This window comes from Dermacentor albipictus, chromosome 1 (genome assembly GCF_038994185.2).
Source record: "Dermacentor albipictus isolate Rhodes 1998 colony chromosome 1, USDA_Dalb.pri_finalv2, whole genome shotgun sequence".
Taxonomy (NCBI): Eukaryota; Metazoa; Arthropoda; class Arachnida; order Ixodida; family Ixodidae; genus Dermacentor; species Dermacentor albipictus.
In genome coordinates this window covers 245,078,147-245,092,737 of record NC_091821.1, presented here as the reverse complement: position 1 = coordinate 245,092,737, position 14,591 = coordinate 245,078,147, and the positions used below count along the sequence as shown (strand labels likewise).

Sequence of the window (14,591 nt, the reverse complement as noted above, 5' to 3'; positions counted from 1 at the left end):
TCCACTCAATCGCATAGTGCCTGTTTTGAACTTTCTGCGCGTATTCGGCTCGCTTCAGGCCCAACAATTTTGCGTTGTTGTTGCGTCACTTACCTGATGCCACATTTTCTGCTAACCTTGCGCTGGTGTATACGAAATCCAGAATTACTCAGCAACGAAAGTAGAGAATTCGTGCGCGCTCTGGTTTGGCTGTTTTCCCTCTGTTTATGGCCAACCAACCATCTAACCGAGCGTACGCACATCTGCTTTCTTCTGCTTTATTTTTCTATTTTTGATCTACGAAATGCTGCAAAACAATATTGTTGAGTTCATTTAAATAAACTGTGTTACTCTAATTGACAGTGCGGTTAGCAAGTTCGCCAGGTTGTCACACCCACGTGTCTTTTTTCTTTTTCTTTTTTTTAGAGGGAAGCGAACAAATATTTATCGCGGTAACATTACAGGAAACGTAACTTTCTAACATAGACTTCACTTTGCATGTTTATACGCACGATAGTTAAGCGAAAGCTCTATTTTAAAGGCCAGATCAGTAGAGTAAGTCATATTTTCAATTTATGAAGCTAGTAATGGCCAGAAACATCGGTAACGCCGCACCCATAATATTGAGAAGAAATTAATTACCGCGGGCAACTCAGTGGTATGATGTGCTGCGGTCACACACTGCTCATGTCGTGCTCTTAATTCCTACAGCTTCAAAGCAACGGACACTGTATGGGATGAAGACAGCGTTACGTGACTGATGACGTCACCCATGCAGCTTTGCCCTCCAATTTCAGTAGGAAGAAACGCCTGCAGCTAAGGCTGCACGATCGCGTAACTACAAGATGGGCTAACGTCACGTGCACAGTACCACAGAATATCTCTACTAAGTGGTATGAATTTGTGAAAGTGCGGCGCCCAACGTGCTCTCATATCGCGCTTTTATCGCGTTACGCAGGGGTATTTCATACTGTGTTTATCGAGTTCAATGTGATTACTGATTGACAAATTCATCGTGGTTTAACCGGGAATCGCATGGAATAAATTTCATCCAGGCTTTTGCTTATCCTTACACCCAGGTCATTGCGCATCGTCGAATAGGAGTCGCGACATCACGCACAAAATGCGTTCCATGTGGTTGCCGCTTGATGAGAAACTTTAGGAGGTTGCACTTGACCGAACAACGCTGTTGGAAAACGTCGTTAATTGCTGCAATAATTTATTCGTTGATTCTGCGTCGTTATTCATGGCTGGGTGATTTCACGCACTCTGATGTGTGCACTGCCATAAAGGCACCTTGCACTCCTACATGCATGGCGCTATAACAGTTCCATTTGTCAGCTCGGGGTAGCGGACGTCACCTGGCTAGGTTCTACAAAGGCAATGAGGCAACATTGCGAAGGACAAGAGATACGCCCATGCTAGCGCTTGTCCCAGTGTTAAGCGCCCAGTAGTGCCCCAGCCAAAACTGGGACTGATAAGGCTTCCCAAACTTCTAATCGTGCTTCTATCTAGCCTGTCCCCCTCCTCATCCCGGGGAAAAAAATCTATTGCAACAGTAGCCATTTGTAGTTCAGCACTTGTGTTTATCAATTTGTGATCATGCATGTTTTAGTGAGCTGCATCTACAACCACAATGGTCAACTAACTAGACCACCAACATCTCGTTACCATGCTTCCGCGTTTGAGCGCTACCATAGTCACGCAGATCATTTGCAATCGGACATTTTCAGATCTCGGGCACGCTTCTCTCGCGATAAGCGATCGGAGGTGTCACCGCGAATCGCATCCCACCCATTTTGCTGCCACCGCTCGCTAGGCTATGCGTTTCGACTCGGCCGTCACTGTCGGACGCTTCCCCGGCGAGACGCCTGTATAGCCTATATGCCGGTCGAGCGCGCGAACGGCGAAGCTTGTCTGCCGTTAGCGCGGCTTCGCGATGAGAGAAGGAGAACGCAAAAGGAGGCAAGCGGCCACTTTCAGTGCATGCCGACACGCCCTGCGCCGGCGTATGCAAAGCGCCGTCCGTTAACCTCAAATTAGGCGACTGCAACCGGAACACCCGGCCGGACGGGGGCTCTCGCCGTCTCCCTCTCGCCGCGGGATCGCGCGCGCGTTTGCTCGCGAATGCGGCGCGCGCTTTCGCTCGGCGGCTCCTTTCGGTGGGCCTGTTCGGCACTGCGCACCTCTCGCCGTTGTTCCTCCGGTTCGGCACGGCACGTCGGGCTTGTCGGGAGGCCCTCGCTGTCACGCCGAGAAGAAAGCGCGCGCTTTCTCTTTGTTGGGCATAGAGGGGGCGATATCGTGAACGGTGAGCACTGCGCTCGGCGCTATCGCTAGATCGAGGTAGACGCGGACCGTTATGCTGAGCGGTAGTGTAGTGCCGTTGTGTGTGGCACGCTCGCTGGCTGCCGCGGAGCTATCAGCTGGACGCATCGACGTGCACGAGCGACGAAGGCGGCTCCGGGTAGTGTGTTGTGATGTAAAGCAGGGGTCCGGGGAGCTTCTGTGCCTCGAGGAGGCTTTCCGAGGGTCGACGTTCCTTCCTTTTGCAACAGCGCTCACGCGATAGTTGAAGACGCGAAACAACTCACTATGGTTGGCAAACGACCTGTACAGGGGTCATACAATACACTTTCACGAACCTACAGAGTTACCTGGCATCAGATAAAGAAAATCCTCTCGCAAGTTTTCTTTTTTTCTTTTTCGAAGCTTTTTGTGGCAACGAAGACAAAGGTTGCTGTTGGAGTTCCGCTTCTCTCTGCTTTTTCTACAGCGCCTTCGAAGTAGCGAGCTTCCGTTGCACAGGGTGACATTCCAGTGGACTGCATTTTTTTTTCACCTTGCCATTGTTTGTTCCGCATTCGACACATCGAAACGCCGGATTCCCTTGTTACTGGAACTGTACAACCCACACATGACGCCATCAAGTGTGTCAGCGTGTTGCCAAACGTTTCGGAACTTGATATCTACACTGACTCACTCGGTGCGTTGTAGGCACAAAAGATAGTTGCAAAGACATTCCAAATCTGTCAACAAGTACGTAGGCTAAGCAAGTCGTCCCACTTGACCGTTCCAGTGCACTGCATTCAGGGACACGGTGAGAGTATACGTTCAACAACCTGGCCGACCGAATTGCTCACTCACCATCTTTACCTGCACAACCCGCCAGCCGCGTTTTCTTCTAACCCTCGAGCTCTCCTGCGCGCCCAGAAGTGCATTCTCCGAAGTGACGTGCGTGCACTTATACCCCCGTGTGTCTGCTCCCTTCCCCGCGACCTCTCCCGGGTGGAGGAAGTTTGTCTTCGGAGGCTTTCTGACAAGCTAGTCCTAAGTCCTTGTTTACGGCATCTCTCATGGCTTTGACGTCGCCTTGCGACGTAATAATATCGGTTATAAGTTAGAGAATACTGCTAACGGAACGGAAATTCTAACGTTCAGCTGGCATCGCAACGACGCATCTTTTTTCCTCTCCCATCGGCGTCTGTATTCATTCCTCCACAGGCCGAGAGCTTTCGTTTCATAAATTCTCGCGTAACCTAGCTGAGCGCGCGCTGTGCAAAAAAAAAAATTGCGCAGGACACGTGTTTGGAACAGGCTGCGGCAATGCGGCTGCACGACGATGGCGGCACATATTTGAACGGACACACACATGGAAGGCGTGCCACGCATGCGCTACTCGCACCCTTTCTCCTAAATCGGCTACAGGAGGAACACCGCGCGAGGGACCCCGTTTCCGACTCGAAACACTCGGGACTTCCGGCCCTATATAATCCACCGCCGCCGGTCACGATCAGCTCATTCCGACGCCGATCTAATGGCATTGGGACCGGGCTTGGTCGCCTATCAGGCAGAGACAGAGGAACGCGCATCGGCCCTTTGTTCTCAAGCGGACCCGCCCAGACGGTATACAAGTGCTAGTCCAGCAGCTGCTTCCCTGGGTCTCACGTCGTGTGTGACTAGATTACATGGAAGTATTGCTTGTGCGCAGCAATAATCTACTCACGAAGCAGCTTCGTGAGCAAGTCATCCGAGATATATCCTGTCGGTAAAAATTTACTCTCGTTTTTCCGTCTTGTGGAAAAGGTTAAGGCTGAAAACTTCGCCAATAAAAATATCCTGGCGCCATTAAGAGCCAATTATGCGTGCTTGCGTGAGCTGGATGATTAAGAAAAAAAAAAAAAGAAAACGTCACAGCTTTTATCAACACGCCTGGGAAGCGCTGTCGGTTTGCGTCGTTCATTGCAGCTGTGTGTAATGTCAAAAGCAACGTCTTAATTCGCTCATCTCTCTTCGCTTATGCACAACAACGCACGAACCTCGCGTTACACGTTTTCAACTAAGCCGAACTGCACGTGTCTCCTGGCCGTCATCACATCAGAGGCACAAATGCGAGGCCATCTCGTGACGAAGACACTTGTTCATTTTTTTTCCCCTGAAATACCGCGTACAGTTGATGGACCAGCGGTTCCGTAAGCCACCGAAGGTGGAAATGCTCGTGAAGCCGCTTGCTTCCCTCGAAGATTCGCTTGAACTCTTCATTCGGGTTTAGTTTCTCAAATCTATCGGCCACAGTTTCCTTGGACTTACGATATAAGCGTCCCTGGAGTCGGACCGCGTCTTGGTAGCCTGCAACTCGAATCGGCAAGAGGTGAAGGTTCAACGTGGTAAGCCTCTGCGGAGTGTCGCTCACAGGTGAGTCGCCCCGTGTGCGTACACACTAGTACCGGCGTTGCATATCCTTTCGTGTTAGCGTCCAGAGGGAGCTCTTGCGAGACTTCCATAGCGTGCATGCAGTGACAAAGGCCGAGACGCGCTCGCCTCGGTTGCAGTTGAAAAGAACCAGGAACGGAACGTAGGTCGAGTCGCACTTCCGTGGCGATTTTCGCCCGCCGGATCAGCCGCGCGGAACGTTCGACAACATGCGCCCGCGCATGTGTGGAAGTACTCGCGTGTGTGTGTGCGCGGGAGGGGGGCTCAAGCTGCGAACGCCGTCGGCGATATTCGGCGCGGTCGCTGCCTTTCTGAGGGCGCGCGAAGGTAAAAAGAAAAAAGGTGGGGGGGGGGGGGGGATGATCCCTTCTCTCGAAACGCGGTCGTCGCGGCGACGCGAGGCGCACGCGGTCTTGTCGACGCACGCTCGGCCGCTGTCGCCCGCTCCAGATGTCGCCGAGAGGAGGGTGGGTGCCCGACCCGGCGCTAAAGGCAGGCGACCGCGACGTCGCCATCTCGTCGGGTTTCAGGGCCCTCGGTGGGCTGGCCGAGTGCGACGTTACAGAACGAAGTAAAAAAAAGAAAGGAATGTGGCAACTTTCACGAAGGTGCCGTACACGATTCAGTTTCCGGAGGCGCTCCAGCAGTCGCTTGGCTTCACAGGGAACGACTCCGCAGACGACGGCCGCACGCATACGCGACGCCGCTGAGGAGGAAACGACGTGAGAGTCGTGTTTCGCTAATAAGCAAGAGGGAAGGGGGTCGGCGCGAACTGACCCGAGTTGAGAGATCTCTTAATTCATCCCGAGCTTGTATGCGGCGCGAAATTCGACCAACGCGCACCTCGCCGTGTTTCTTCATTTAGTCGGTTCAGCAGTTTGTCCCGTACGTCTCTCGTATGTTGTCCAATTTGTCCAACATGAAAGAAAAAAAAAGTCTCAGCCGTGCTGAAACATTTTGCATGTTTGCCCTTTGCCCATACCTTTCTGATATCGCCTTTGGCGTTACGTTCTGGTTGCATATTCTGCATGCGCTTTCTAATCCTGGAAACATTACTGGCCAATCTTGATTATCCGGACAGCACCGATCTTTATCTCGTAGTGCCTGAGAGATACAATGTAGCTAGAATGCTTGATCTTCTAGTCGATAACTTTCTCATTTCCCTTTGAGAAACATCATGTAAGCTCAATTAGGTGGCCCGGAATACAATAGTTAAATACATCACCGCAGTTGAACGCATTATGAGTGATCGAGCGCTTTCTTGAATATGCGGGTAGATCAAGGCAATCGGGAAGGAAATGGCTGATGGAACCTTGATAATCGGCTACAATCGCAAACAGAACTACGATTCCACTCAACCAACGCCTTCGAAGCGGTAATCTTTGCCTAATCAACCGTAACGCGTAATCGTAATCAACTGAGGGCAATTAAAATCTTCAAACGGCCACGTAAATGATTCGCTCAAAGACCAATTGAAAAACGTCTAGTTTGTGTAACCATATATACCCGAGCCAAGTAGCTCTGTTTCGCGAAAACACGACACACACAAAGGATACATATACGGGGTGATCAATAATAAATTTCAAAAGAATTAAAAATCACCTGTGGCAGATGGCATAATTCTTGTCCTTGAGCTGAATTATTCGACGAGGCGGACATTACTAGCACGAGAAATGTAAACATACATGCAACTAATATAAAGAAAAGTTACTAATTTCCTAATTACTTAAGGGCACATATTGCAACTTCACGAATTGCAGCCTGTGAACTTGCACGACATACCCACTTGAAATGAATTTCCAGGACGAGACCAGTTTCGATATATATATTTCCCAAAGTGTTATACGGTACACATGGGCGTTCCTGTTACTTTCGTTCTTCATTGCATAAAATAGCGTTTTCTTTTAAGAAAGTAAGTGAAACAGCAGGCGCATTTTTACGGCAAGTTTGATGGCGCATACCTCCAAAATGGCGTCATTCTGGAAAATCATTTGAAGTGGATACTCCTTGCAAACTCCGAGGCTATACAATTCGTCATTTCCAATATGAGCCATAAAGTCGTCAAATGAGAAGTTAATTAGTGAATTCGTGTTAGTTAATCGAAAATGTGTTTCCATTTCTCGAGCAAGCAATGGCTGCCTCTATGAATAATCGAGCTTAACGACTAGAATTATGTTACACGCAACAGGCGATTTTTTAGAAATTCCGTGAAACTTGAAAATGATCAGCCCGTGTAATATTCACGGCGTCACTCGATTGTTTCAAGAAACTGACTTACGGACAGGATGGAGCATCGACTCGTCTGGTGAGGGGTCAGTCCAACTTTTGCTCTGCCGATTCAAGCCTCCTATAGAGCGACACCTTGGTGGCGTTGGAAACTTTCTACACTAATCCCGGCGACTCTCGCAATTTGCAACGCTGGCAATACTGCAAGGTATACATTATACCCGCCGCGGTGGCACTTGTCGTTGTGCTGCTGAGCCATAGGTCCCGGGCTCCAACCCTGCCGCGGCGGCCACATTTCGACGAGGGCGAAATGCAAAAGCACACGAGTTTTAAAGAACCGGCCAGACGGTTAAAATCAGTGCACCGTTCGTTCTCGCGCACCAGTTGGTGGTTTCTCACTGCGCTGTTCTGTACAGGTTGCCCCAGCTATACTTTAGCCAGAGTTTAAAGATGTGCGAATGCCACATAGCTGGACAGTACAAAGGTGATGCTGTTTGCCGCAGCTTGGATATACTCAAATTATTATTTTTTCATTCCGCCTAATTAGATAATTAGTCGTAATAATTAATTAATCAACTGAAATATTATAATTAGATGAAAAGTGTGAGGGAGAAAATTGTTGAGCGATATGAAAAACTCCCGATGCAGCTTTCTGTTGCTCAGTACGTGCTACATAAAAGTTTTTCCGAGCGTGAAAGAAGTTCGCGAATACACGCAAGAATTGCCGCGCGACTGACCGCTCGAGGCACTTCGCGTCTATTCGCGGGCTTCTTTCACGCTCGGAAAAGTATTTTTATGTAACCCGTATTGAGCTACAAAAAGCGGCATCTGGAGTTTTTCATGTCGCTCAACAATTTTCTCACTGACACTTTTTCATCTAAGTATAATATTTGAGTTGATGAATTAATTACTACGCCTAATCATCTAATTAGGCGGAATGAAAAAAAAATAATTTGAGTATCTCCAAGCTGCGGCAAACAGCATCACCTTGGTACTGTCTAGCTACGTGGCATTCGCATATTTTAAAACTCTGGCTAAAGTATAGCTGGGGCGCCGGGACATCGTCTGGCCGTCGCCAAAGGCATGGGCGCTCCTGTCTATCTTCCTCCGTGACCCGAAGTGGCTGTGTACGCGCGATTCACAAATGCAGACGTTCCGCTGACGACAGCTCAAAGAAGCTGTTGGCGAAGAGCCGTGCTCAACCTTTCGCGCTCGCGACGACGTACATGACACTCAGTGCTCGGGTGGGAAGCATGCGGACGGGTCCATAGAGTTCGATGGGGGCGCCTCTTCTTTATCGAGCCAAATCAGCGAAACTGATCTACACGCAGTGGCGCAGCTATGTCGTCTGGCACCCGGGGCCCATAGGTTTTCTGTCACCCCCCTCCCCGGGTGTAGCTGGCGGAAAGAGGGTTGTCTTCAGACGCATATGTCACCCCCCCCCCCCCCCTCACTGGCCTTGCACCCGGGGCCCACGGCCCCCCGGCCCCCCCTGTTGCTACGCCACTGTCTACATGCCTCGAAATGGGCGGCTTCGGGCCCGCCAGTCTGTGTGTATTTCTCTATGCTTCAGCCGCCATTCGAAATTCTCGAAACCTCTACAGCAACGGCAGCTATAGCATCCGCGAGAGAAAGGGGGCAGCATTTCGCCATCGGCGTACCGAAATGCGGCCGCCGCGCTTCAGCCAGGAATAGCAGCGGCCACAGGCTAGCGATCAGTTTGGTGGCGCAACGGCCGACGGCGCGCTCTTAGGGACCGCTGTTGCGCATCAGACGTCAAATTGGCCCTGCAGAGTCCGGAGCATGATCGCATATTGCGTGTGGGCGGCGCAAAACTCGCTTCCTATAGGGAGCAATCTGGCATGGACCTGTCACTCACAAGCTTGCGCTTCCGCGCCACTAAACTGCATAGACTTACTTTCTTGCGTTCAACCGCGCAAACACATGCACGCTTCGACGGTTTCACTTCCATCTTTACACTGTCAATCGCAGCGCAACAGCGTTTCCCCTACGTGGATGAGAAGCGATCGGCATTGAGGGTGCAATCTCTTCTGTCACTCCGCGCTAATTGTGTATACTACGGTACATTGGTGTATCCTGGATATTCGACGTTTCGATGTGCGCCAAACGCTGTGTTGCACAGGTTATACTTGAGTGGCGCCGCCAACGTATTGGCGGAGCGGCGATGTCTTTAGAGATCTGGGACAACGAGGAAGGCCTGTTGCGGAGTATGTGCTGAAGAATGCGCGCGCGCCCCAGGTGGTGAGAGTGTTTGCCAATGCCGTGGCGACACCCTCGACTAAAGGTTCTTCCACACAGCGAACTCCACCAGACGCTCGTTGCCCTCGACTCCTTTTATTCGACACCATCGGGTAATATGTTCCTTAACTCGATTACCTTGAGGATGCAATTAATATGCGAAAAGAAGGTGAAGTGCAGAGGCCGTCCATATCACTATATATATATATATAGAGAGAGAGAAATCCAGAAAAATAGCGGTCGGCTGTTGGCAAAGTTCTTGCCTAGAAATATTATATTATTTTCTTGGTCGTCTAAATAATTAACGTTTGTCGTTCCTGCAATATCTCTCGCTGATTGTCCGAGAGGTACTAACTGTACGTAAGACGACTATAGTTGAAAACTTTTCAAAGTCTATATATGCTCGATGTGCAGGGTTGTCTAGAATCGTATAGCTGCTGTCTGTGATGCCACTATTGCAGATGAGCACACCCGGCTGTCGTTTCTCCCTGACACACAGGTGTTCTTTCCGGTGGCAAGCAATATATGCGGTGAAGAGCACAAAAGACCTTCCGTTAATTACCAAGGAGTATATCGGTAGAAGGGCAGCTGATTCGGTCTGTAGCTGGCCGTGCATTGTCTGCCTAGGCGCAGACGCTTCCATCTTTCCGTCAGACTCGAGCCACGCCCATAGGGGACAGTCGGTCGACTACGACATTCGCCACCTGGCGCCCTTCTCACATGTAGTACATTGCTGCAATCGACGCGAGCCATTCGGCTTAATTCGGGGTGAGCTTGCAGGCTTCGATCTCGCCAAATGCCTGGTAGGTCCGTTCAAGCAACTTGACAGGCTAAATTTCGCTCCCGTTCGCCGTAGCACAAGGCAGCATACAGCTATATACTTGGTCATCTTAGTTTGGAACTTTGTGCATGGGAACACAACCCGCGCGCTGGCACAGAAATGGCAGCCCCCCAGTGTGCTGGCTGCGTCCAGTTCTGCCACAGTGACATCAATGCAAGCTCCTGTCCGGGTGCTGTCACAACACATCTCAAATACCAACCAGCGCGCACATCTTCTCGCTCGTTCATATATCTTGTGCGCTGTTCTCAGCAAGAAAGAGCACCGCGTGTCACTTGTGCTATCGCTATAGGGTAGCGCGTTCTTATTTTTCAAGCGGCCAGCTGCTCCAGAAGCTCTCTCGCTGACAGATTTGACAGCCGGGGATTACCACACCCCGCTCGGCCCCACGGCGTATACGTGTACACAATCATCAGGCTGGTAAACGGCGTGCGAGGCGCGGCAACGGTCTGCCAGTCCGTGCGTTCACACTGTGCCGACGACCGCTGTGCGGCACGCTTGCCGCTCCGCGGGGTGCCGGGAATGACGCCGAGAAACAATTTCGCGGGCGCCAGACGAGAAGCGAGGAGGCGTGTGCACCTCGTAATGACGCGCGACGACCGACACATCCTGCCGCGTGCAATACAGACGCGGGCCGCTATTTGCTGCCGATCGCGGCCCTCCCGGCGCGGATAGCGCCAATACAGGTTCTCTCGGACGCGATGCTTCGGCGTCACAGTCTATACACCTCTTCTTGGTCGTCAAGTCAAGCCGTCCTATAATCGTTGTTATAGTTCGAGGTGCCAGCCCGCTCACTGCATGCAGGCGCGCGGCTGTATAATTTGAACTTGCCTTCCGAATGCGTTCACGCCGCATGCACGTATAATTGCGAAACATGGTCTGGAACGCACGATAAATTTGCTGTAACGGATGAGATTGACTCTTTCTTCCTATCTTTTTCTCTTTGTCTGTGGTCTCAGACGTACACCTCTATAGTATCCCATGCTTGCAGACTCAGTTAAGGGGTGACCTCCAAACGCTTTCTTATGGAGCTATACATATATTCATAGACTGCTCATAGAAGAAACCACCGCAGGGTCTCTTTTCTATGGAAGCAAGATTGGAATTTTTATATCGTATTATCTGTGCCCACGCTTGAAAGGGCACTCTTACGTTATTTCGTCTTCTTTTTTGTCTTCGCAAGACTGCTTATATCTGGTATATATATATAGCCCAACACTGTATCACATTACTATACGATATTCCAATAGTCTGCACCATTCAAAATACTCAATGACACGGTAATATTTCGGCGTATATCAGTGCAAGTGCGCGTTCATTGCCGCAGTACGTAATTTCCTGATGTCTGCAACCTGCCACATACGCTGCCGTGTTGCCACAGGTGAGAACAGACACGCGCTTCCTTTATCACATCATAGGATAGCTAGTTAATGATATACGGCGTCCTTTTCACATATGCACTCGAAAGGAGACGCGAGGCATTTTGCAAGTAAATAAGTCTGATAACAAAGGAAGCGCTTGAGCTCATTTGCAGGGGTAATACTTTGTCCCATATTTAACACCAGTTGCAAGCATCTTCGTACTCTCTTTCTGTAGACGGGGATAGAGTCGGTCTGTGCGGCCCAGTTATCATTGTTCAATGGAAGATACTGGTAGTTCACCGCCAACCCCTTTCGGCCCGGTGCACGGAGAAATCTTGCACCCCTGGCGTCAGGGGTGGTCAAGCGCTTCGTCTATTTCTATCCCAACCTGCTTATGTTAACTTTGCTTGTGTTCAAGCAGAGGGAACGTACTCCATAAGGCCAGGGGCGGATCCAGAGCAGCCACAAGAAGGTGAGGGAGGGCTCATTAAACCATGCAGTGAACCTTGGGGTGGGAGGAAAAGCGAGATCCTCCCCCCCCCCCCCCCCCATCGTTGCACAAACTTGCTTCAAGCTCCACAGGTGCTGATAAGTGTCGCGATCACACTCCGGAGTGTACTACTCGAACACTCGGGACGATTTCAAATTGGAACTGGGCGGTGCGTTGCACATGATTGGCGAGATCACGGTATTTCGCGCATCGACATTGCATACCAGGCGGTGTACGGACGTCATCACCGACTGATGGTCAGCGCACATATGTAGAACGGACAGCAGAGCACCGGTGCCAGCGGGTATCCAGTGTCAAGCACTTCGCCGTGACAGCACGAAAGCACAACACGGGGCACGACTTCACCGAAGAATTCCATGTTGCCGCTGCGTGCTCTTCTTGGCGGTTGACACATGGCCAGAATCAGGTCGTCAAAGAGAGGTGCACCATAGGTGTCGTTCGGAGCTGAGGGAGCGCGGTCACCACTTTGGCAAATCACGACAGTTTGTTCATATTCAGCGAAAAACAATAAAGCAAAGCACTACCCACGTTGCGCGCCCACAGTCCCAGTAATCACAGATGCCACTGACGACCGCTGTATGACAAATTCGAAGAGGATTTATCAGCCGTAATGCCAAGCATCGTTTTTCGAAGTGCATTACGATACAGCGTACGTGTAACTCGTGCTGTAGTCTCGTACGAGTCGGTTGTTTCGGTTAATAGTGGAAGTCCATGTATATTTTTCAAGGAAGTTGAGGTTGAATTGAAAAAGTGCGCGCAAACAGCCAGTCAGCCGCGAACACTGAGAAAATGCATTGAGTATGACCCTGGCTAAGAACACGTCATCTGGTCAGCGCAAACACCGAGCTGGCCTATCTCTCAACAGCAATGTACACCACACAATAAATAAGTATACTGGTTTTAAATAGTCTATTTGAGAAGTTTCCGTAACCGTGCACGTTCCACCCACCCATGCGCACAATTGACTATAGTGCACTTAAAACGCAAAGCAACATATATGAAGATGCAAACAACTTGTGATGCATGGAAACGATTGCCACTGATCCCTGCGACACTTAGCACAATTATTCATGAGACTGCTACGAGGATTTCACAGTGGTACTCCTGCCCTGCAAGGCTAATTTAACCACGGCGCTTACAAAACTCGGAGATGAGCTGGGGACCTATCACTTTCGCTGATACTATCATTTTCGCGTGACGTATACTACAAGGCGCGTTGTACGATTCGAGCGGATTTGCTCAGCCAGCCAGCCAATCAGCGTGTACTGAAAGTGTATCTCCGAAAGTGACCGTCACCGAGAATACGTCCCCAAGTCTCTTTTCTTTCTCTGAGGCTGCGTTGTTACGGGGAGATTGTGAAGGTCAATAGGCTTTGCTAACAAGGACGGGCTGCGTCAGAGGACCGTTGAAGCTGTTTCGAAGCGCATCTGAGCACGCCCAGCGAGCTGCCTCCGGCCTGCGTTACCTTCCGGCGGGCCTCGTATGCGCGGGTTCCGACGCGCATGCCGCGCCGAAACGGCCTTGGCCATGGCCGGCCAAGGTAGTTCGCAGGCCCGCCTCCTCCCTCGCATACGGCCCCACTACTCTCCCCATCGTTGCACCTGCGCCGGTGCTGGCCATTGAAAAAGCAGAGATGGCGAGCCTTTTTGCGTCCGCGATACATCCGGCGGTAGAGCAAGAGTGGAGGTTTAACCACTGAGATCCAAGGAATGACTCACGTGGAACCCAGGTTTCTGCTCGAACACTGGAAGCCGATGCTATTGCTTCGCTGCTGGGTCAGCGAACGACAGCATGCCAGGAGGAACTAGCGTCGGGACAGGTAAAAAGGGGCGCGCTCCAAGATGCGATTCTGCGCGTATGCCTGCGGCGGCCACTCCCAACGTCTTGGGCAAATAAATAGTCGGCAGAGCCGCCCCAAGGCTGGTGGCGGCGGCCGCAGAACGCAGCCGAGCAGCACGGCTTCACGAACGCAGAACACGGAGCACCGCCAGCATGCCGTTGCACTCAGCAGTCGACGACTCGCATCGTCCCGACATCGGCGCGCCAGGAAGCGCGCACACCCGACGTGCAGTGCACGGCATCGGCGCAGTGAGCGCGCCCTAGGCTAAAAATACGGCACCCGGATGTTTCGCTTTGAGCGCACCGGCGGGCCCGATTCCGGGAGTCTTTTTTCAGAATTCGGCACTGTCGGAGGTGAGCGCTTCCTGCAGCAGAGCGCGAACCGCGGTTCCCGAGAGCGAGTCCGTGACACCGGATCGGGCCGGCCAGCGGGCCTCGGTCGGGGTCACGGAGCCGCGCGGGCAGGGGGCACACTCACCGAGAGCGCAGCCATGGGGCGTCCGTCAGCACGCCAGCATCGCGGGCCAAAGACACGCTCGACTGGTGGCGCGCTTTCTTTTTCAGTGGGCTTCCCGAAACGTCACCGCGAAACGAGGCCAGCCAGGGGGCGCTCGGCGGGGTTCACCCCCCTCGCGGCCCCCCTCCCCCGGCGCGCGCGTTCAGAGAGGCGACACTGGAAGCCGGCGATCTTTAATTAGCGGCGCTCCGACCCGCGCCTCTTGCGCTGGTGGCCGTTGTAGCTCTTGATCACGTCTTGCCACCAGGACGAAAGCTTGACAAAATTTGCCGTGTCGCGCCCTGGTGGCGGAGACACTTCTCTGCCGTCCGGCGGCCAGGTGCTGAACCAATAGACCTGGTAGGGCGC

The 14,591-nt window shown here is 51.6% G+C and overlaps 1 protein-coding gene across 3 annotated transcripts in view; it reads right to left on the bottom strand.

Annotated features, from left to right (window-relative positions):
• Window positions 1–14,369, bottom strand: part of LOC135907930 (uncharacterized) — a 39,929-nt gene extending 25,560 nt beyond the window's left edge. Inside the window, exon 1 of one of the 3 annotated variants that reach the window (XM_065439721.1) lies at window positions 14,205–14,369. In XM_065439721.1, coding sequence (XP_065295793.1) covers window positions 14,205–14,219 — 15 coding nt within the window. In that variant the 5' untranslated portion in view covers window positions 14,220–14,369. The other 2 variants (XM_070531137.1, XM_070531139.1) reach the window with 2 other exon arrangements.
• Between the last annotated feature and the right edge of the window lie 222 nt (window positions 14,370–14,591).